This window comes from Sturnus vulgaris, chromosome 6 (assembly GCF_052056855.1).
Source record: "Sturnus vulgaris isolate bStuVul1 chromosome 6, bStuVul1.hap1, whole genome shotgun sequence".
NCBI classification, from domain to species: domain Eukaryota; kingdom Metazoa; phylum Chordata; class Aves; order Passeriformes; family Sturnidae; genus Sturnus; species Sturnus vulgaris.
Window position 1 is genome coordinate 774,613 of NC_142248.1, and position 24,789 is coordinate 799,401.

Here is a 24,789-nt window from a genome sequence, read left to right on the forward strand (position 1 = left end):
AAGTCTGTCTGACTCTTGCTCTTCACTAGGATTCTTACTATGATTTTTGTCAGAGAAAGGGCAAGGATACTAGATCACATTGAGACACAAGTGCAATTTCCTTCTCTACACTGGAAATCGAAACCGTGTCTCCCACCACCACGTCACAAGCCAGACAGGCATATCTTTGCTCATTCCTTGGAAAACGTTGCTTTTTTTCCTGCAACCCAAAAAAACTCCAGAGAATAAATAGCAGTAAGCACAACTCTCACTTTGTGTTTGGAGGACATGCAGTTGGGAAAGGGTAATGCCACATTTCAGTCCAAGAAATGTTCACGTACCTTATCAAGTGCTTGTTTAATATAACACAGAGATATAGTCTCCTATCTCTTAACCCTTTTCTTGGATACTCCAAAGAATAGAAAGTAGTATAACAAACATATTTTTGGGGTTCTCCCCCCACCTTTTCCTTCGTGTTGAAGCTTTGTTCCCTAACAGGTAGCAAAGCCTTGAAGTATTTTTTTTTTAATTACTTAATTAAGCAACAAAAACTACTCTTCCAAGCTCAGAATGTGGTAAATTATTAAAATGCTCAGTTTGGGTGTGTTGCTGGGTAAGGACTCCCACACACAGACTGGTTGAAGGTGAGCTTGCTAAACTACTCAGTGACTCACTACCAAACACATCATTAATTATATGTTACAGCATGTCTGACTTCATAGAGTGCTGTAGGTGGTGTGAAATAATCTCTGAATGAGTTCAAGCTTTTTCCAGCTTTTATGAGGTTACAGTGCTTCAGACTCCAAAAGACTCAGCTAGGCAGGAAACTGTTGAGGATTTGCTGTAGTAACCTGAGCTGCACTCCCAGCACGTCAAGTCTCGACTCACAGCAGTGGCTTTGGAAGATCTGCAAGCCTGGCATCGTTGTTACCTCTCACCCATCATGATGCACTCACTCACTCACAGCTGGCTCAAAGCAGTGTGTGGGCACAGCTGAATTTTGCTGCCCAGGGAGGAGGGGTGGGGTCCAGGTAGTTCCTGTGAGGGGAAGGGGTAGGATTTGGCTGGCAAAGTAAGCATGAAGAGAGTTCTGGCAAGCCACTGCCTTTTTTGTTACCTCTAAGGAGTGAGGCAGTGACTGCTGCTTCCAAGAAGATCTCTCTCACCTTCCAAAAGATGGAAACACAGACTTCGGATGCTCTGGCTTTCTGCAAAGACTGTGCCTTCTCGATACTGGCAGGTAGACAACAGGGCTGTGGGCAGATAGTCTGATGCTGCAGGTAACAACCTATTTTGCCAATCTTGGAGGTGTCCCAAGAGACTTTAGCTTCTCCCTCTGTCAGTCCCTTTTGCAAGCAGGGCTCTGGTAATGCTATTGCAGTGATCCCTGAGAGCGACCCTTGTGTCACACAAAAGCAGAATCCCTCCACACCCGCAGGCTTTGAGCTAAATAAAGAGAGAAGTCGTTGGCTAGCCAAGTCTGACACTTAAAATTCATCTCTTAGCAAGACTGTGCTCACGTGAATGACTTTTATAAGCTACGTAATCCCTGGCAAAACAAGTTAATTCTTTACCTTGAGGTAAGTAACTGTAAATGCAGCATCCTACCAGAGGTAAGGCACAGACTGATCTTGCCTTGGAACTAGTAGTGGCAGCCAACACCTCCTTCCTCGAGGTGTGAAAAACCTTGCCATGCTTCATCAAGGGCTCCAGAATCTTTTGTCTAGTAAGACCTTTTAATGAAATAGGACACATTAGGACTAATTTTGTATGGGAAGCAGTGTTGAAACTCTAATACCCAAAAGTCACAAGTAAGGCATTTCAAGGGTCAGGTGTGAGACTTTCCAGCATCCCACTGCAACCTCTCTGGTTGCACAACAGGCCACTTGAAACCAATCCTTTCCCCAGCAAAGACAGAGCCTGAGGGCTGTGGGGCAGCTGATTTGATTTCACGAAGAGTTTGACCCCAAGAAGGAGGCATCTGCCTGAGACGAGTGAGTCACTCCATTTCAATAATGGGCGAAACCATTAATTGAAGGTGCACAGTTTGCCTGTTTGGGCAGGCTTCCTATGCCCTAACCAGGAGTGGTCTCACTGCTGCTGTATTTACCGAACTCCTCCAATTATCTACTTTGTTTCCCTCATTCATAATGACAATGGTTTCTGCATGTTAAATATATTCATAAAGGAGGTTGCTCTGTGTTTCGCATTTGCAAGTTGGAGTAACTTTCTCCTCTATACAGTTGGTAGGAGAAACACTAGCCAAGGAATGGCTAAGAAACTTCTCACTGAGTGAAGTAATCTCAACTACTTTGTTTAACATAGTAGGAAATTATTTGGGTTAAAAAACACATTCAATACTAAAGTTGCTTGCACATTTTGGAGCAATGAATGAAATCAAATTGACTGCATTGTATACCAGTCAAATGTAATTGCCAGGTCTTCTTTTCATCCTGGGTATTTTGGTGGATTCCAGCATTGCCAAAGCCCTGAACAAGAACGTGCTTTTACTGCAGAGCTGCTGCAGCAGTTGCATCTCGAGCTCTGCCTCACCCACCTTTGCTCTCCCCTTAGGGAGAGAAAGTGCTTGGTTCTTTCTTCACACCACGTTTCATCTTGGCCCCACTACAGAGACCACCTACAGGGATGCCAGTTAGCATCGGCTGCATTATGCTGAACGGGTTTTTGTGGGAGCACTCAGTGGGAACCACATCTTAGGCAGCCTCCTGGGCAGCTCTCCACCCAGCCACTCACAGCACAGCCCATTCTGCTCACCACCAAATGGCACCAGCAGCAAGCTACCTGATGGACTTGTATGGAAAACTGTCAGCAGAGTGTTTACTGTATTTTTAGCTGCATTTAATTGCAAATTAGCAGTTGGAAATAAGGAGGGGTGAGCAAGGTGAGCTGCCAGCTGTGCACAGAGGAGTTTGGGAACCTCCGATTACCCATCACTGTGGCTGTGTGGGGTGAAGCGCTGGCCCGCTGCATGCTTGGGGTTTGCTGTGGCTGGGAGATTTACACATTTCAAGCCAGCTGGTGGTGCAAGAGCCAGAGGCCACACACTTCTTTGGCAGGACATGCTAGGGACCGCCTGTGATTCAGGAGCTGTGAAGGCAGCAGGGGGCTATGCTGTTTAGCGGCCGGCAGTGCCGATGATTTTGGACTGGTGTTTGTGGTACCCTGGAGCCTTGCAGAAGGTGGCTGCTTTCCGTGCACCAAAGAGGTCCACTTAAACAGATGAACTTATTGATTAGGAAATTATTTACCTTGATATTGTTGGCTTTTTACATTTTCATTTCACATCAATTTTATTTTCAGCAGGGCAAAACCATGGAAACAAGGACTTCAGAGTGCTGCCAAGCCTGTTGCATGTACATCTGTACAGCACCAGGAAAATACTGTGGTGCCCAAAGTACACAAATACCCAGACCTGGGTCTGCATCAGTCCTTATAAGAGTCTTGGTATAAAGTCTTCCTTTCTTACCTACAGAAACAGACTTAATGCAATGGCAGCTAAAAAGCTCACACTTTAAATCTAACAATTTATCTTCATAGTATCCCTATGGGTAGTGCTGGTGCAGGCACCCTGGATGTACTCACAGGGAAATGAAGCACAGCAAACCTGAATGCCCATCAAGACCATGGTGGAAATAAAAAGCCTTAAAAATCAGGTGTCTCGCATGCAAGTTTAGTGCTCAGACCAGAGTACCACAATTTCCCTCTCCTCTTTCTTTTTTCTGGATCCCCCAAAAGCCATTTTCTGCCCCAGCCCTAACAGTGATGCAATGGGAACCCACAGCTTGCTGTGTCTTGCAACCCCCTGACAACACAACAGCAGCACCTACATATTACAACACCAATTATGAGAGACGCAGACACATGTGCATTTTGAAAATGTGTGACATCCCTATTACTGTTTCAAGAATTCCTTCCCAGAAGCCTTGATGTTGCACACTGGTGTCAGCTGGCCCAGCTCTACAAGAACCAGCTGCCCTAGGAACAGGCTTTGCCCCGGGGACACATCCTAGAGCCCTGACTCAATTTAAGCATGAATTTGAGTCAGTGGAAACTTGTATGAGGAAGGACTGAATAAAAACCACAAGGTGAGAGTAAAACAAGCAATGCAGATCCTGAGGAATTAGTAATAAAAGCTGCAGTCCTGGGGGCTGCCATAGAAAAGGGGCTGGAAAAGATCACCTGTGGGGATCATGGAAAAGATGAAAGTCATTCAAAGCTGGAAATAGTTTAAGATCAGGCCCAGCATCACTGGCATAGATGTGATGGCTACCAATCTCCATCAAAATGGCAGCATCCAATACAAGGAGCCTAGCCAAAACACAGAGATAGGGATTAGCAGCAGGAAAGGATCTGAAATTCACTGCTCTTCAATAAATTATCAGATAGCAGTAGCTGAGTACAAAAGGTGGTGAATTTGGTACCCACAACTTTGCCTTTAATCCCTATTTCAGATCAAGTCTAGTAATGACTTCTGACAAAAGCAAATTACACAAACTAAGCACAACTTATTGTATTTACAGATATAGCCTACCAAACCCAAATTTCAACGACACTAATACTATGGTATCCTAAAAGCAAAGCACTATGGAATTTGAGGGCTCTGGGGATGTTCTTTGTGGGTTGCTTTAAGTCTGGTTAATATATACCTTTAATTTCTTCCCCAGACTTACTTCTTGTAAAATCCAAATATAACCAAAAGGGAAGAGAGTACTCAAAGATCACTAAACATGTGGAAAAAATTATCCCAGAGGGAACATGAAAGTCATCTGCCCGAGACTCCCCCTGTTCTCATCCCAGGGATGTGAACAGGGAGAGATGGATGCTCTGGTGGCAGAGAAAAAGTGGCAAACCCTAGTCCTGTTGGCATCAAAAGAAACCACACATCCAGCCAGACAGAGAGCTGGTTTTGCTAGGAGCAAATTAGCCCCGAGGCTAGCCAAGACTTTATCAGCTGGAAAGTCCCAGTCATGAGTGCTAGCTGCAACAGGCAAAGGAAAAAAAAAACAAAAAACAGCAGGGAAAGATCAGGCAGGACAAGCCTGAACATGTTCAGTTTGTCTTTCCTATGTTACAATTATATCCTCATTCCTCAGAGCAAAAGGCAGTTCAAAGACACAATAAATCCCTTTCTAGTCTTACGCTTCTCAGGAACGTCATGGAAACGGAACTGAAGTGGTTCCCAGAGATAAAGTGACAAAGTAAAATTAAACCTTTCCCTACAGCGACACTTTGGTAAAATATCAGCTGAGGAATAGAGGCACCATTCAGACATAGCTATGGCATTCATCTGAGGAAACAGGACTGACCTTAGAGATCTCAAACTGATCGATTTAATGTACTGCTCCTCACACTCTGCAGCTGTTCCTTTCTTTTCATTGCCTCTAAAGCTCATACTAACTTCATTTCGTGGACTGGATTTTATTGTCAGGAAATGGGATTCCCTTTTGGGGTACATCTTAATGAATGCTTCAGTTCAGGTCCCAAGAAATTTGGGCTTGATGGCTCTGGAGCAGGCAAAGCCTGAGTGACCAGTTAAAGCAGCCACCAAACAGGAGATTTTTTCAAAGCTATTTCTTTCATCCCTTCAGGCCGATGGAGGGGACAAAGAAAAGAAAGAGAGCTGAAAGATAAGGCAGGAAGCACACTCAAGATGGACCTGGGAGATCTCCAAGGGTGTTCCCACTCTTGATATGTCTGTTGCAAACCAAATGAAGCAAAACCAAAGGGACAAGGTATAATGATGCCACAGGGACCAATTAACTGGCAAGGAGAAAATAACTGGATCTTTACCTAAAAAACATGCACTAAACAGCCCTAGACAGCAAAACATTTGATAGCTGCAAATGTAGACATGGATGGAATAGAAACAAAAGGCTCCATCATCTAGTACCAAACCACACACACTGTCCAGCGCTTATGCTGAAAGGTAATGATTCAGTGAAATAACAGTGGCTTTTAAAATTACTTTTTAATCTGCTTCACACCAAGACTTTGATAGAATATGGAAATTACCCTGCCCATCATCCCAGCTCTGGGCTCTCATTGCTGACATACATTCATGTCACTGTTACAAGCTTCAGCCTCGCACAGGACAGACACCTTGCCCGACCATAGCTGGGCAGCATCAGATTTAATTACCCTATTGAAAAACCATAAATATTTCAGACTGAGTCATTTTGGGTACACTGGATTTTTTTCCTGCCTTTCACTGCGTCAGGGAATTTCTTTCCACCCTACAGCCCTTAGGAAAGGGGCACATGGCTGAAGGAGTCAGCAGTCATGAATAATCAGGGAGGGACTTCTCCAGAACAGGGCTCCAATGTGAAAAAGTCTTTCTTCTGGGGCGACGTTTGCATGACTGAGGGATGACATAATAATTCCACAAACAGAAAAGGCTTTATACCCACACGGTGGCTTTCGAAACCTCTCTGCAGTGACTTAGTCCTTCCCTTCTGTAGCATCACATTTTGGGGGCAGGAATTCATGCCCCATTTCCATAGACATTGCTTTATCTCATTCTTTCTGGCTAATGCAATCCTACAACTGACATTAGCAATGCCATTTTATGAGGCACAGCATTTCAATGAAGTGCTGAAGGATTTATTTCTGCTCTGGTATGAGGGCATAAGAGGCAGGCAGAGACCAGGGTGAGAGACCTGTTTGGGTAAGAGAAGCATCAACATACAGGTGGAGGTGAGGTCAGTGCCTGGACACCAGTGATGGAGCAGAAAGAAAAGGCAGAAATGGTATTGTTAGAGAATGAAAAAGAAGTAGCATGCCAAGACCATGCCCCCAGCCCTCCAAAAAAGGAAACAACCCAAGCCTCGTTAGACACTTGGGAGCTGCTGAAAGAGCTACACTGAAAAGGAGGTGCTGAAGTGCAGCCAGAGGAGCTTCGTGCCAGGGCACATCCTTGTGAAGGCACTGTGTGTGCCGCCAGGGCACCAAACTGGTGCTGGAAACGCAGCCAGGGTGTAAACACATGGTGCAGATGATCAGACTGAAGCAGAGCTATTGTTTCACTTCCAGCATGGGCTGTTTGCCAGACATGGACCTCTGCTGAGAGATAACCGAAACGCATTTGAAATTCTGGAGAAAACCCTTTGATTTGGGGCTAGCTGGTTTTTAAGAGGGCTGAGCAGCGATCTATGGAGTAAGAATCAGATCGTTCAGACACCCTCCTGCCCTCCCCCCACCCAAAAAAGAAAAAAAAAAAAAGAAGGGTGTCTGAGGACTTTCAGAGCAGTGAAGCAGGCACTACAGGAAGGACGGATGCTGGACCAAGCCCAGCCTCCCAAGCCCAAGGGGATTCGCTCACTGCCAGGAGCGGGGAAGCCGTTTCTCACCAGTATAGGAAGTGGAGTGCTTGGCAACAGGGGAGGCAGCTCTCCCACAACTCTGGTTACGCAAACAGCTGCCTTCTGCTGGGTTTCAACATGCTTCACTGCTCCAAAAATAATTTCCTGCTTGATTTGATACCATTACCAGGAGCACAGGGAAGCAGCAGGAGCAATTGTGCCGCTGGCTGCAGGTAGCCACTGGGTTCCAGCAAAAGCCCCAATCCCTGGTTTTGGCAGATTGTGCAGGAGGGAAAGGAAGCAGGGTGATAGCACAAGCCTTCTCTTCCTCTGTGAGGGGTTTTGATGCAAGCCTGGACAAAAGTACCTGTCACCTTCATCCTTTCAGGCCCCTTTTCCAGAGCTGACGTTTCCCAGTCCTTACAGCTTGTAACACTCATGGCGTGTAACCAGCACTCAGCAGCCAAGCAGGGATCAACGCCAACATAAAGTTCAACGACAAAGTCACTGCTTGCTGGATGATTAGGAGCTGTGCTGCTCCTGGGTAGAGGTGCTGGTGTTCTCCCACAGTACAAGCACCAAAAAGCTCCTATCGTGCCTTCTTGCATTCCCCAGTGGGTGACTTTGTGTCCACTGTGGAGGTTGTTGGAGTAATAGCAGTCCAGCCCCGTGCTTTGGGAACAGCAGCACTTTCCATTCCTAGCTGGACTGGAATTTGGATATCAAATTTTGCCCTAAGGTGCACCTGATTTCCTGTTGCCTATTCCCAGCCCATTGATCTGCATGCCCCTTCCCCAGGGCCTGCCTTGGGGGGACTCCTTCAGATTTGGAAACCTTAAGCAGAGCAGAGAGTTAAAGATTCCAAAGCCCAGCTTATCAGCACTGCACTCCATGGCTGTGCCACACCAGCAGCACAGCACACCAACCTTCCCAGCTCATGGCCTTACACAGGGGTGAGCTGGTACCTTCCAGGCAAAGTGCAAGCCATGCTCAGCAGAGAGATGAAGCAGCAAAGTAAAACTCAATGTCACTCATTAAAACAGCAGCTGCAAAGCAGAATCCAGGGGTGGAGAGCACAACCACAAACATCAGAGTATTTTAAGGTAATCCTCTTATACTTTGAAAGCAAAATTGTGCAATGGCAGATGTTTATGCTTATATCTTTTAAACCCAAAGAGACCATGAGGGATGATTCTATCTGCTCTCTACCACGTAAGTCTTACCAACCTTGTTTTCCACAGTCATACTTTGAGCCACAAAATGTTTTATGAAAGATATCCCTTGCCATGACTAGAAGAGTAGAATGAGTGATGAACACACCACTGCTTTTGGGGAGCTTCAACAGAAACTAACCTTGCCATAGAAAGAGAGGAAAGGTCCCCTCAGCATCCTGCACAGGCCATAACTGCAGGATGACACTCCAGCTTTCACACACAAGACAAAAAATGCATCTGAGCTGAGCCAAATGCCAGGTGGGGTGTCTCCTGTCACTGCCACAAGGAAAGGGAATAACCCTGCAAAGAAGGTGACTCCTCAGCTGCTAGAGGACCTGAGCTGGGTGGCAGGACAGGACTGGTGGGAAGAGTGTACAGGCTGGTTTCTATGCTCAACTGACCCATGTCTGCAGCAGCTGCTAGTGCTGCTCCCACAGCCCCAGGGAGTGCAGATAAGCAGCAGTTCAGCTTTTCCAGACATAGCACAATTCCTGTTTACAGCCTCTGGGCTTGTCTTTTCAAAAGAAGGAGCTAGGTGTCTATTCTTGCAGGAAACCAGGTGTGTAAACAGTTCAATTAATATACGCAGCAAACCGTGCTCTAGCACAGCAAAGAGGGCTAGTGGAGACAAGCCAAGAGCACAGGAGCCAAGGAAGGAAAATACTTTTAAAGAATATGCCTAATTAGAGATGGGTCTGGGCCAAAAGTTCATATTTGAACACCTGGAATAGCCCAGGGGAGCAGAACAGTAACCTGAACCCAGATCCACATTTTGTAACTCTCTCCTCTCCCAAATGAAGTAAAACCCCGGCCACAAAATCCAACCCACAGTTTGAGCTACAGGTTTCCAAAAGCCAAAGTCTGGAGATATGGCTTTCTGCTTTCAGCCTGATTTTGGCCAAGTCATCGTGCTCAGCTGCTGGTGGCCTCTGTTCCTCTGGCCCCACACCAACCAGGGCCCTGCTGTGGGCCCACTCTGCTGCACTCAAGGGCTGGCTCTTGCTCCCTGGCATCCCCAGCACTGTGACCATCCCAGCCTGTCTCTGCACTCTCTTCTCCCTGCCCTCACAGGCAACAGCTCCTGGTCAAAGCAACGAGCCTGCCCTAACTCAAAGCCAAATGGCTCCACTTATGCCTGTGGGACAAATATTGGCAGCAACCTCCAGTTTTGTGCCAAATCCCCCGATTCAGGGCTTGTTTTGAAAGGTACAACCTCCATGGCAGGGAGAGCCCCCCCTCCATGCCCTTTATGAGTGCTTGCAGAAGAAGCAGACTCCCTTTTCTCCCCTGCAGCTCAGTTCTCAAGAGCAGACAACTAAACTTCTTTGCACCTTATCAACTTTTTTGACTGTAGATTTTCTTTATAGCAGAATCACATTTGACAAAGGAAGGTCAGCCTGATCCCCATAAAATCATCCTGTCACAGGCACGTCACGCATTTCAGACAGCTTGCAAGGCTGACTAAACATTTACTTTTGGATGGCTCATTTCCAATGTCCAGAAATAGATCCCGGTTCTCAGTAAAAGAGGGCCTGAGTGTGCCATCAGATGGCTTCACTGCCCTGTCACAGTGTGCCATTTGTATTCCTGTGCTTTCCCCCTCACTGGGTGACACCACTGAGCTCCCTGCACATCCCCCGGGAGAGGTGAGGCCTTATCTCCCAACTGGATTATTCTTGGTAGGTATTTGTCACTCCTTTTTCCATCATCTGACCTTGGGTCCTGTTAGGCTGATGTAAGTGACTAATGCACAGGGCTCTGGATTGCTTTCCCAGTGGGCACCCGGCCACTCACCAGCATAGCTGGAGAAAAAGAAATGGGATTTGCTCACACTGGTTGCTGCAATATTCAAGAAGAGTTTGTGTTCTGAAAAACCTTGAAATTATTCAGCTGCACTGCTATTCAGAGCAGTTGTGCACCTTGGATGTACTCCTGTAGCTATTGCAAATTCTTCCCTGCTGCAGCTGAACTTTCATCTCCAAGAAATAAAAAAAACCAACCAACCAACCAACAAAAAAAAAAAAAAAACAAAAAAAACCAAACAAACAAAAAAACAAAAACCACAAAAAACAAAAACAAAAAAAAAAACAAAAACAAAAAAAAAAAAAACAAAAACAAAAAAAAAAAAACAAACCCCCAAACCCTTAAAAAATACTAATCTGGCAGGATACAGGGGGAAAATTATATAATCCATCAAGGGCCAAGAGTCTCTGTCTGCAAAGTGTTTGCCACACAGCACCCAGGCAAAATCAAAATGATGCAACTTTTGGTAGGGTGTACAGATTACAATCAGGCAATTACACATGCCAGACCGTGTAATCACATGCAATGAGAACACACGTGGGTGTAGTGTGAGGTGTGAGCCTGGTGTCACCAACCACAGGCTCCTCTGCTTACCCAAAAGGAGTCATTCAACAAATGGTTTAAAAATTTCTTTTCTTAAACATCAGTAGGTCCCTCCAGAAGAAGGTCTCTTTCTGTCATGAAAAGCAATTCCTGAAAGACTGGGAAACCACTGCACTGGAAAACATTAGCCAGAAGAATTGATCTATCATCTGTCTCATATCCAACTGTGTCCGGACAGTTGGAAGGGGGAGGGGGGAAAAAAGCCCCATCACACACAAGACAGAATCTGTTATACAGCTTTATATCAGAAAAGAGCCTTTCCAAGCTTCTGTAGGAAGTAAGTTTAAACATCTGATGCATTAACATCCTCAGCTTTAATAACCATTACTGTCTTTCATCTCTCCTTTTTTAAAAGTCTCAGAACAGCATTTAAGACTGGCCTCCTGTAAGCATAGCTCAGATGCTCCCCAGATGGCTTTTCCAAGGGGATTTCTAATTATTCAGGGTCTTTTAAAGAAATATCCTGCAGGAGTCTTTTAGGTTTCTGGGGCTTTCCTTCCTTCCTCTACAAATTTCTTTACCCAGAGCTTGATTTAAAACCAAACTCAAAGGAAACACTTACAATGACTTCAATATGTCTCAGATCACATACCCTGGGGTGAAAGAGAATTGAACCAAATCCCGTAAAAATAAAAATAGGGTGGATTTCAAAGGGATTCACAGTGAAGTTTTGTAAAGATGTAATTAGACCAAAAGTTTTAGTTGAGAATATCATGGAATAAAGGAACATTTAGTGAGACTGAGACCACAATTGATTGGATATGCAAACCCTTCTCCTCAAAGAAAAATGAATGAAAATCGAAGCAACAGTTGTTGTAATAGCAGCTAAACAAGGAAACCTCTGATTCTCAAAAACTCTCACAGTTTTCAGATCCTGAACTTCCTTAAATCAGACTTCCAAAAGTGCTAAATTCCTATCTGCTGAAAATCCACTTTAGACATCCCCAAGTGGGAGATGGAGAAAACAATTTCTGGAAAGGCTGGCAACTGCTTCTGCATAAGTGGGCAGCTGGAGAGCAGAGCCAAACCCCTTACATGATGATAAAGCAAAGCAAATAATTTGAATGAACATATAAGGCTTTTGTCTCTCTCAGGCCATCCAAGCCATAGTTAATAACGAGACATGCTACTCTTCCAAATCTGCTGCTGCATATCCCCCTCAAACGGGATACAACTCCACAAGATTTTGTTCTGCCACCTGCAAACGCTGACTGGGCAAACTGGGAGTGTTCCAGCATGTGCCATGGCACAGACACACTGCTGGCTCAACACACAGTGCTAAGCCTTGTGCACTAATGGACTCTCACCATGGGTGTCTGGCCTCTCACATCCCACCATGAGCATTTCCCTCCTCTTGGGTCAGCATCTCTGTTTGCCAGCAGTGCTTATGGTAATTTCCTGCACTGCTTGGCACAGCACAGTGCTCAGCCCAAGCAGTCAGGGGCTTGCAATCTGAATGCTACAGAGAACATTTGATAGAATCACAGAATGATTTGGGCTGGAAGAGGCCTTAAAGATCAGCTATTTCCAAACCCTTGCCATGGGCAGGGGCACATCCTACTAGATCAGGTTGCTCAGAGTTCCATCCAACCTGGCCTTGAACACCTCCATGGATGGAGCACCCACAATGCCTGTGCCAGCATCTCATTCATTCTCAGTGAAGAATTTATTTCTAATATCTAATCTATGCCTGCCCTCTTTGAGTTTAAAGCATTACCTCTTGTTCTGTCCTCTTGTCCATTACCTACATGCCCTAGTAAAAAATCCCCCTCCATCTTTCTTATAGACCCCCCCCTTTATGTAGTGGAAGGTGCTTTAAGGTCTCCCCAGAGTCTTCTCTTCTCTAGGCTGAAAACCACCGGCTCTCTCAGCTGTCTTCATAGGAGAGGTGCTGCAGCCCTTGTGGCCCTCCTCTGGATTCCTCCAACATCCTTCTTATGTGCTTTGGGCCTCCAGAGCTGGATACAGCACTCCAGGTGGTCTTGAGAGTGGAGCAGGAGGGGCAGAATCACCTCCAAATCTGCTTGCCACACTGCTCTTGATGCAGCCCTGGACACAGTTGGCCTTTAGGGCTGCAAGTGCACATTACCAGGTCATGCTGAGCTTCATCTTCCAGAGCAGAAGGTTCTTTTTCCCAGTTTCTACTTTTGTTTTCTTGGCTCTGACTTGGGCAGTGTGGCTGGAGTGGTTGCCAGCGAAGACCAAGGCACAAACATCATTGATACCTCAGCCTTCTCCGTATCCCATGTAACCAGCTCTTCTATTTCCTTCTGGAGAGAGTCCACACTTTCCACCATCATCCTGTTATCAACCACATGCTACAGAAGCTTTTCTTGTTGCCCTTGATGTCATTGGTCAGATTTAATGCTGTCAGGGATTTTGTTTTCCTAACCTGATCCTTGGCTACTTAAATGATCTCTCTGTATTCCTCTCAGGTTAATTGTCCATGCTCCCACCCTCAGAAGGCTTCCTTCAGACAGCCTCTGCCTGAGGACCAGAGCTTATGAACATGAGGCCACTGCTATCTGAACAGAGGATGCCATTTGCTCAGTCACCCTGTTAGATGGCCGACAGCAGACCCAGACTATGTCACTTGTCCTGTCCTCCCTTTAATTCCGACCCATAAATCCTCAATCATCTCTTCATCCACCCCAGGCAGAGCTCCATGCACTTGAGCACCGAGAAGTTTCTGGTGCTGGAAATACCATCTTGCTTGGCTGCACTATCCCATGGTTTGTCAGGTGGAAGAGACAAGCCCCAACTGGTGCCAGGGGTAGCCTGGAGATAGCCATTCAGAAACTTCTTTGCCTTCTGGCTGCATCCACTGCCCAAATGCTTCACATACCTTTGGCTCTGGTGGTGTTTCTGTGAGCAGGGTTTCACAAGGAGACTGTGAGGAAACAAAAAGCCTGGGTGGGGCCACGGAAGTTGGTGTAGTTCATGAGAAGGTCACACCCGTTTCATTTCATTCTAGACACCCCATTCAAGCAGTTTGGCCTTCAGCCTGGCCCAGAAGTGAACTGGCACCTTGTGACAATGGGGTGTTGCATCTCTCCAGCTGTTCAGCAGCCTCCTGCTCATCCCACCAATCCAGCAGCAATGGCCAGGAAAAGCACCAGGAAGGCTAAAAAGCCAAGACCAAAGCTTTACAAAAGGGCTCTTTTTCCACCCGTCCTTTACAGCAGTCACATTTCAGGCAGGGGGAAACCAGGAAAGCAGCAGCAGTGGGCGTGCTGTCCCTTCTTCCCCTGTGGCAAATGAAGGTCTGTTTTGGAAACACTCCTTCCTTGCAGCCCAAGCCCCTTGGTGTCCTAACCTTACTGCCCCAGGTGACACAATACATCTCAGATCACTAAGTCTGTCTCCTGCAGAGCTTCACTCCTCATGTCCCTGACTCCAGGACTCTTTACTCCTCCCAGCCCACCCTTCACATGCCACATCCGCACATTTCCGTTCATCCTGACCTTCCCTCCCTCCCTTGTCTGATAGTCCTTCCCACACAAGCACCACATCCTTCCTGCCCTGGCCTTGCCACAAAGCTGGGTTTGTTCACTGAAACAGATCAGAATGAAACATAAGCATGACCCTTTGAGTCAAAAGGATTAGGAGAAGTAAAGGAGAGAGCTGCCCATTTGAATATGTACAAACACAAAGGGAGGAAGGTAGAGCCTCCTCAGGTTGCCCTGGAGGTCACTCTGCTAGGTCTTGCTGGGCTCAGCCCTGCACTTTAGCCAACAGCCTCTGGGGCTCACCCATGACAAAAAAAAAAAAAAAACCAACCAAAAAACAGAAAACAAAAAACAAACAAAAAAAACCCAAAAACACCAACAAAAAAACCCCCAAAAAACAAAACAAAAAAAAATCCAAAAAAAACCCCCAAACCACAAAAAATCCCCCAAAACCACAAAAACCCATCCTGGCACTGACTCTTTACAAACAACTAAGAAAAAAAGAGAAAAAAAGGAAAAAAAAAAAAGAGAAACACCCCCCCCAGAATGGGATGGTAATTCGTCTTACAAAGACTCTGCCTGCCCAGGGCACCAGAGGATGAAAAAGAGAATACATCCAGGAAAAGCAGGATGTATTCCCTCAAGGTAGTAGATATTTGCATGAGCATGCCTCGTGATAGAGAAAGTCTGCATCCCAAAGGCTGTATGATCTAAATAGCAATATTGTAAATGTATTGGATGAGGGAAGGAAACACTATCTCATTGCCCTGTATTATGCATGAGAAACAGCAGTGCAGAGGGATGGGATAACTTACTCTCATCACGGGAAAATCACAGCAGAGCCAAGTCCCAAATCTCAGTTCAGGGACTTAACCGTAGGCTATTCTGTACTTTCTATTTTCTTTTAACAAAGAAAACAGTATTTTCCTGGATTTCAATCCCCAGTGATACTGCTGGATTTGCTGCCCAGTCGTGAAATATTCCAGGAGTGGGAAGAGTAGATGAAGCTCTAGTGAGTCATGAGCAGACACTGCCTCATTGTGCAACCTGGGCTGTGCGGGTCGTGTTCAGCCCTCCAACTCGACCTCTGCAGCACCAGACCCAAAATACCCTGTGCCTTTTTATAAAATTCCCATTTTGGTTCCATTGTGGGGTTTTTTGCCCCTACTTTTTACTTATTCCTTGGGGTTGTTAAGCCAGGCTGAACAAGAAATATCAGCCACCACTGCACACAGCCTAGCAGGGACAGAGTTAACAACAGACCAGGCAGGGCCCTGCACTGCACAGGAACCCAGGGCTTTCAAAGCATCAGGAGAGGGGAGCAGTGTTCAAACACCCTTAATTGTTTAGCAGAGCTGACTCCACAAACACACACGCTGTTGATTGCGATCTGGCGACCACGCACACAAACCAGGGTTTCGCTCACCCGCCGCCCCCTCACTTTCTGACTCCAGGCATGGGGCAGCCTCCCCCAGTGCATAGGCACGATGAAAGCTGGAAAAGGCAGCAGGGAAATTTCCTTAGCTCCCCTGGAGATATCCTTCCCCCTCTGCCTTTTATTTTCTCTCTGCCTGTTTGCTTGGGTAACTGCTGTCAGCCCATGGAGGGACAGCAGGCAAATCCTGCCAGGAGTCCCTCTTCCCACGGCAATTTCCAGCAGCCCCCAAACCTCAGCTCTCTGTAAGCAGTATGAGCCAGTCACAGGAGGAAGCTCTGAATACTTTTTTTTTTCTAAAATGGATTTTCACCACGGTTACTTTGGGAAAATGAAGCAGTTAACCCCTAAAGGTAGAGATGCCTGGGAGGTAGGAGGGTGCTGTGGGGAAAAGCAGCAGGTGGCCATCCCCTGTGAGCTGGCACAGCCACACTCACAGCCTTCCCAGCATAATCCCTGTACAAGGCTAAGTGGGAATGAGGGTTTTGAAGGAAAATGGAGAGCACACCTGATAAGGCTGAGGAAGGGGCTGCCAGGGAAGGGAAGACCCCCTGTTAGCTTGACCTAAGCCTAGCCCTTCCTCCCTTGGGAAAGGGCCCCACCTATGGGTAAAGGACCAAGCAGGAACTCTTGGCTCCATCATCACACATCCCTCACTCCCTCTGGAGTTCGGACCAGGGCTTGTAGGGTTGTTCAGAGCCAGGTTCACCGAAGATGGGCTAAGGGAGAACAAGAGCACCTTTGCAGTGGTGGTGCCATCTTCCTGTGGGTACACAGCAGAAAGCCAGAGGACCCAAACCTAAAAACTGGTGGCCTAGATGTGGGAGGCAGGTTAGAGGTTTGCAGGAAGGAAGAGCTGGGGAAGAGCTTAGTGCAGACCTATCTGTTGTGTGAATGCAGCACAGACAGAAAACTACTCAGGACCTGCATCTTGGTGACTTCTGGTAAGTTCACAATCCAGCATCAAATTCCAGGACCCAATCACAGCTACTGTATGCTGATGGCCAGAAATGTGTTGTGGGACTTGGTTGTCAAGCAAGAAAAAGCTTGGGAAGCAGACAGTTCCCTGCTTCAGGACTGCTTCATGAGGAGGTAAAGGATGCTGTAGAACCACCTGTGCCTCTCTGTCAACCACAAGCAGCAAAGTAAATGTAGTTGTCTCCCCGGTAGATGTCTAAGATTAGATGAACTCCACCCAAAGTGCACTGAGGCATTTCTTAGGTTCAAGAATAGGTTAAAAAAGTCATCAGAACTAGAAAACTCTGGTGCTGGGAATAGAGGACAGATGTGCTCTAGACCTGACTTCTGAACCAACGAGTTGTTGAAGGATAATATCCATGATCCTCTATCATTTACAGATAAACTTTGGAGCCATGGCTTCCAAATTAAGACAGCTGCCATGCAGAGTAAGTGATAAGAAAAAACCTTTAGATTCTGTTTTATTTTTTCAGAGAAGGCCACAGCTGAGGCTGTCTGCACTTTCCCCAAGCCATCAGCTCCTTGACAAACAACCCATTTCCTCTCCTGTCCCCATTCCTGCCAGAGCACCACAGAGCTCAGCCAGCAGTGACAAACCATGTTGCACATCACGGATGACTTGCTTGCTGGTAAGCAGGCTCCACCTTCCTTTCTCCCAAGTGCCTGGACACAAAGAACAAAGCAATGCCTGTACAAGCGTCACCAGTCCTTGATGCTTGGCTGATCAGCATCATCCCAGGCAGAGAAATAGCAGTTTTTGCTGGAAGGGAGCAGGAGCAGCTCTCAAAAGCAGAATACCCTGCTTTGTCCTGACATGGAGCACAACCCTTTCACCCTTTGCCATGCTCTCACCCACCTTCTCAGCTCCCAGCCTTCAGTCCTTGCAACACCCACAGTTTTTCCACTCTGCCATGAAGCCATGAGAAATTCCCTGCCAGAGGAATTCGTTCAAATGGGTTTTTGAAAAAAAAAAAAAAAAAAAAAAAAAAAAAGCAATTCCCTACTCCAGGCAAACAAGCTTCTTCTTTTCCCCATGAGGAAGAAAGATAATACCACAGCCGGGGGAAAAAAACCCAAAAAAACCCCAACAAACTATCCCCAAAGCCTCCTGTAATCAAAAGAATAATTGCTCCAAGAGATTTAAGCCTACAGCTGAGTCACTAAAATGAAGAAATGTCTCCGTGTCCATAGAAAGCAAACAATTCTTGGGTCATGCAGCAGAGATTCTCTACGGCCTTGTTAGAAGGAAAGAAAAAAGCAGCCAAATGTAATTAATCATAGTCCCAGAAGAAAGGATGAAATCTCTGTAATTAACTACCTAGACTCATCTTTCCGCTTCTGAAAACTAATCCAGCTGCCTGCTTTCACCTTTCACCCACAACGCTGCCACAAAAGTCTGCTGCAAATACTAAATCACCTCTCTTTAGGGGTGCACTCACCTGCAGCAAGTGGTCCCAAACAGCTTTGCAGAAAACGTAGAGGGAGGGAGAATCTCTGCAGAGTGCAAACAGAACTCCTTTTCTTAGTCACCTTTTTGGATAAACTGTTAGGGAGTTTGTACTCTCCAAGAATCTGTGTAGCCCTCAGCTGAACTACAGGAGTTATTTTCAAGCTAGGTATTTTATATCCACAATCCTGACCCAATTGCTCAATTACCAGAAAACACCAATTAAGAAAAAAAAAAGCATACAAAAATGAAAACACTTTTCAAATCGTGCTTGAGTTAATAAATTGGCTTATACGTCATTCTCAGGTGGTGAAATTTACCTGACCATCAAAGTTTTGGAAAACATGGGGGGAAAATGTAGCACTTTAAAGAGAAGAAGAGGAAGGGCTGGAGCTGGCGGTTCAGCTCAACAGCTGAGGTCAGGATTTAATATCCAAAAAAATCCTATGCAAATCAGAACAAGACATTTGACTTCCCCAGGGCTCCCGTAATAAATAAGGGTTGACAAATATTATTCCAACAATGAAAACAATAACAGACCAGTTCTTTAGGTCAAATACATCAATGGTAAATACAACACAGAAGACTAATACCAAAATGACATCAGCTGAGGAACTGAGACTGATTTCTACTCTCTTGCATACAAAGCACTGCTAACATATGAATAATGCTGTCAACAGCACATAGGGAATGCTGGCCAGCTTTGTGGTGAGGGAAAGCAAAGTACAGAGTGGACAGCTTTGCTCTTCATGACACAGCAGAAATGCTTCTTTTCAGTGGAAGGTGATTGTGTCATTCTTCTGGGGGAAAAAAAAATGGAAGTGATTATGCAGCTCCGAGTACAGCTGGGGCCTTCCTGTATAAATGTGGGAAACAAGCGGGGAGGATTATCAAGGCCAAGGAGCCTCGGGCATGTCCACAAGGCAACACCCACTCCTTCCTGTCCAGGTGTGCGGCAGACACAGCCGGAGGGGACGGCGATGCTCCGGGGGCTGTTCCTGGCACAGAGCTGCTGTCAGCTGAATGAATCCCTGCTCCCCACCCATATCGGCCAACACACTAAAGCCAGGCGGACTGTTCCTCGAATCTTTGCACTGAAATCTGCCAGAGGAGCTGAGCACCGTGGGGTTTGGCTGCAGCAAACCTTGGTAGCAAACACCCAGAGTGGCTTCCTAAGCCTGAAACAGCTCTTTATCAAATCCTATCGACCCTCTCTGCACATCTGGGCGCTCAGGAGGGCGCTGCCAGCACGGCAGAGCTTATCCCTTGCTAACAATTCCTATCGTCCTTGCAGGGGGATGCATAGATCCTCACGGAGAAGACCCGGTGCTGCTTTCCCCGGTCCTGCAGAGCAGGGATGCTCGGGATGCTGCGAGGCTTTAGCAGAGGCCGAAGCTGCCCTCCGCAGGATGCCAGGGAAACAACCCCTGCCTGGGAATGCCAGAGCAAACTAAACAGCCCCCGCCTGGGAATGCCAGGGAAAACTAAACAGCCCCCGCCTGGGAACGCCAAGAGTGAGGTCGTTTTCCACGTGCAGCTGCTTTACTTCCTCATAATCTCGGGCAAGGTTCGCTTTTCTCATCGATGTGCTGCAGACATAAAGTTTAAGGTCCAGAGGCTTTCCCGGGAGCCTCCCGTTGTGCATCAGCACCAAGCCCTAACATCCAAAAGCTAGACTGCCTCCAAGTCAATGATCCTGACTAATTAAATTAAACAGGAGAATCCCTTCCATGGCCGCTTTTCTATAAACCGGTGACTGATGCACACACTGCAAAGTGAAACCCCATACATTTTCGCTATATAACAATGCTGCTTCTATGCAGATCAGTGCTGCCCTTATGCTGATGTTCAATATGGGCATATAACCAAAGCTGAGAACTGAGGTAACCTTTATTTCAGTTAACAATAAAGGTCTACAATTACTGTATTTGATAAAAAATAATACTTATTAAATCCAGCACTCAGCCAGCAACGTCTATAAATATTTTAAATGCCTGTCAGTTAATATTATGTATGTCTCCAATTTTAATTTTATGTAATCATGTAATAACTACAAAATTAATCCTCCTGGTCAGTTTTGTGTCACTTGGCCAACACTACAAAGGTAAAGCAGCCAACAGGTTTTAGGACTGCTCCCTAAGGTTACATGGTTAAAGTGTTCTACCCAGCCTATGAAAGGATTTCACACACAAAATGGCATCACTGCAGCACCTGAATGCATGTGGATGCACAACGGGGTTCAGAGAGCAACACATGGCACCCCACATCATAATCCACTGTGCCCCATGCAAAACACCCAGGAGATTAGGACCATACACAGTCCATAGATCTTATGGCACTAGGACAAGTCTGAGAGTAATTTTTACCCTCTATTCTACACAGTAGAGTTATTTTAACCTGAGTCTGCAGACGCAAGTATCCATAGTAAAGAGAAGTAGAGCAAGACAAAAGCCTGAAAGGTCACAAGGGATTTTTTTTTCCCCCCACCAGAGCAATGCTGGGGAATCCTCCAAGGAGATTCCAGCCATATGCCTGCAATAATCATTTCCTAAAAGTGTGCTTTTCAGCACACTAAGCTCCCAAGACAAGACAATCAAGAGAAAGACTGAATCCACTTCTCAATCCAGCATGTTTTTAAATGCATTTAAGTAGGCAGGTGAGATTTTCAACAAGATCTCCTTGAAAACAGTGGGAGTATTTGTAGCAGCATGGAAAGCAAAATTCTGAGTTCTGGTATGGTCCTCTACTGCCACCAGGAGTAAGATAGCATCAAAAGCTGCAGGGCAGCAGAATATCCCTCAGCAGCTCCCTCAGTGATTGCAACAAAATCAATACCAAACAAGCAGGCCACTCACCCGAATTTGGTGGACAGAACACCTCCCATGGCAGAGCCAGCAATGATGCCCACTCCAAAGCAAAGGCCCAGCCTCCCCAAAGCACCAGCACGTTGGGAGGGAGCAGTCATGTCTGTAATAACCTTCTGAGCACCTGCAGGGGGAAAAAATATCCCTTAAAAGAGCCTTGCCACAGTGTTTGAGCAGATGCACCAGCAGCTCCCATGGTTTTACTGCTAAGCCATTAAGAGTTTTTTGGGTTTGTTTGGATTTTTTTCTCTTTTTGTTTTTGGGGATTTTTTGTGGTTTTTTTGGTTTTGTTTTGGGGGATTTTTTTGTTTTGTTTTGTTTTTGGGGAGTTTTCGTGTTTTTTTTTTTATTTTGGGGGATTTTTTTGTGGTTTTGTTTGTTTGTTTTTGGGTTTTTTGGTTTTATTTTTGGGGATTTTTTTGTGTTTTTTTTTGTTTTTTGGGTTTTTTGGTTTTGTTTTTGGGAAGTTTTTGTGGGTTTTTTGTTTTGGGGTTTTTTTTTGTTTTGTTTTGAGGGATTTTTTTGTGGGTTTTTGTTTGGTTGGTTTTGGAGGTTTTTGGTTTTGTTTTTGGGGATTTTTTGTGGGGTTTTTTTTGGTGGTGTTTTTGGTTTTGTTTATTTTCTCTCCAATTAAAACTTTTCTGGGGTGGTTTCTGGTTAGAGGCAATTTCCCCAGCTTTTAATTTTCATACTTTGCATGGAAAAAGGCCTCCAAATAAGCACTGTCACTCTCCTCTGGGAGCCCCACCGTCCATCAGGTTTGAACACAAGGCCCCACCAGTCATGAGAAACAGAACCATTCAAACCACTCAAATAAACCACTTCACAAGTAACAGGAAGCATTATCGACTTGATTCCTCTTGCATGAGTTACACGGACTTCTAGCAGCTCAAGTTTAAGTCTTTTGCATGAAAAAACATAGGAAAACATCAGCCAAAACCAAACATCTTGGTGGGTAATGGAAGGTATTTTTGTAATAATATTAATTTTGACCAGCATGCTCATTTTACCAGGAGAAAGGGAAAAGCTTTCGTGTAAAACATCCTGGTTGCAAGAAGGCAGCTGAAAAATCTGGGATAGCATTGCTGCCAGCAAGTGACTTGCACCCATGTCTGGATGATCCAGGCAAAACAATTTCCTCAAGATTATACAGGAAGATGGGCCTGGAACTCAGACTAATAAACTGCTTTCCACAGGCAGTGCACCTGCTGCTTCATGTTCCCATCATTTCATCCCTGAGGACCATTACATGTTCCTCCTGCCTTCCTTCACGCTGTTGAACCTGCTGACTTCCACTAGAACAAGCAAGAAAGGGGGAATCATGGAGCAAAAGCAGTTTGGAAAGCTGCTCATCCCTGACTGACCTTACCTGGCATCCCATGCATGAACACTGCTGGCAGCCTGGAGAGGAAGAGGAGGGGGATGCTGGTGGAGAGGGACATAAGCAGGAAGAAGATGCTCCCAGATGCACAGGAAAGAATTAAGGCTGCTCGGGCACCAAACTGATCTGCAAACCTGGTACAGAAATGGCACAAGGTTGTCAGTTTTCTCTTCATGTTAAAAAAAACCAAAAACAAAACAACAAACGAAACAAAACAAAGCAAAAAAAAAAAAAAAAAAAAAAAAACAAACCAAAAACCTTCTCATTAGTAAATCAATTTTGCTCCTATTTAAGGGGAAAAAGCAACACCACAACTAAACACACTAACAAACAAGCACAAACCCCCCAGGCCCCAAAACACAAACAGGCAAAAACCTCAGTCAGATCAGGTTTTGACCCAACTCTGACTCTTTGCTGTAATTCAACTCCAAAAAGCTTAAAAAGCTTAAGTTGGACAAGAGGACCACAGAAAGGGTTCTGAGCAACAGGAGCTAAGATGAACATAAAACAGGCCTTAGAGTTTCTCATTGCAATTCCTCCTTCCTTCACTTTATTGAAGCTGCATATTGCAGTTGCAGATGAACATTACCTTGCATAGCAATTAGTTGTGCTCACATTAAGAGTGTAAAAACCCCCTAAAAACGCCAGGGTTGGTCTACAAACATAACTAAGCTTAAGTAATTAAAAGGTTTTGTGTTGAGAGAGAGGTACAGGTCAAAACTTTGCTGTTTACATGTAAGCTGGGGCAGTTTACATTTGCTGTTTGTAATCTAAAGACCACAAATCATTACACTGTTGGTAATGGGGATTTATTTGTTTTGTTACTTAGAAGTAAAAAGACAGTGCTTTATCATTTCATGTCTGTTTAGGAGCATCAAAGAAGAACACGAAAAACTGAGCTAAGAAACATAGTCTCTCTTATCCCCTTTCTTCCTATTTTCTATTTAATCTATCCCTATGCTGCCATCAAAGCAGTCTCATGTCTAGAAAAATCCTTTTTACCTCAAACTTACATTGCAAATTTTGGCTTCCATCTGTCCAAGGACAACCTCAGTCCCAGAGAGATTCTGGTTTGCCATTTTCCTTCCCTTCAGCAGTGATTCAGGATATTAGTGAATGACATGCACAGTGGAAAACCAGATTTCAGATGGCACCAGATCCAGGACAGAAGTGGGTTTGTGTATTAATAGGAAAAGCATTAAAAGCAGACCTTTTGCACCATCTCCATTGTTAGAAATGCATTTTCTGCCAAGCAGTACTGTAGAATCAAATGTTGCTGTTATTTATTTGAAAATGTGTCCAAGGGCTGAGATCAGATCCTCAAAGTGCCACACTCCACGTACCAGAGGATCCTGTAGAGCTCCCAATCTACCTCAGCCAGAAAAGTAAATTCCCTGCAGGCAAACTGAAGCACACAGCAGCTCCCTATCCATTTATTAATTTGTTGATCAGTAGCAAGATCAAGAAGGAAGTTAGGTTTTCTCAGTGTCATTTTAGTTTTCTGTCACTGAATTACACATATCTTTCAGGGTTTATTTTCCCTGGTCTTTAGGAATGTATTGTCCCACCACTCAAATTTTTTAGGTCTATTTACATTTCACTAGGAACAGGAAAGTCTGTTCCATGGGGTAAAGAGGCAGAAACCCCAAGTCTTTTCCACTCTTTTCTTATTTTGATAGCTGAGTTTATAGATATTCTTAAAATATTCTTAGAAGTTCTTAAAGGTCCATGCAAGTCTAAATTCGTATTCAACATGTAGATTCAGCTGATGAAATGACACAACCTTCAATTATTGTAATTGACAGCTCTACCTACCATCAGTAAATATCCTCCTTTTATTTTTTTGTTTCCCAGTCACAAGACATTTCTAAGATTACACATGGCTATAAAACATTTGCAGGATTAAGCTGTTAGGACCTGGGCTCTGGTGGTTTAAACCCATTTCCAGGATATTGTTACACTTAAATGTGTGTCATTAAAATGTAGCTAAGTTAATATAAAGGCTGCTTCTATGCTGCAGTATTTCTAATAATAGCATTTATTTTTTCCTTACTCATTATGAAATCCTCAAGCATTTCAACAGGACCACAAACCAGAACTAAAGGATTTTTATGAAAGTGTAAAAATGCCTGGCCTTTTTCAGCTATGTAAAGGGTCATGATAATCATTCTCACTTACCTTCCAAAAATGTAACCTCCCACCAGCTGGAGGACACCAAAGATGGTCTGGAGATAGCCAAATCCCACTGAATCCAAACCTAGGCTCTTTGCCAAGTACTAAAAATGAAAACAAAACACAACACCCCACCAAAATCAAA

At 45.1% G+C, this 24,789-nt stretch overlaps 1 protein-coding gene across 5 annotated transcripts in view; it reads right to left on the reverse strand.

Annotated features, from left to right (window-relative positions):
- Positions 1-24,789, reverse strand: part of SLC67A1 (solute carrier family 67 member 1) — a 62,541-nt gene that overhangs the window by 32,196 nt on the left and 5,556 nt on the right. For all 5 annotated transcript variants that reach the window (XM_088166665.1, XM_088166662.1, XM_088166661.1 and 2 more), the window contains exons 3-5: positions 24,651-24,748; positions 22,461-22,606; positions 21,083-21,215 (exon numbers count right to left, since the gene is read on the reverse strand). In XM_088166665.1, the coding sequence (XP_088022791.1) occupies positions 21,083-21,215; positions 22,461-22,606; positions 24,651-24,748 (377 nt within the window). The remainder of the gene's footprint in view (positions 1-21,082; positions 21,216-22,460; positions 22,607-24,650; positions 24,749-24,789) is intronic.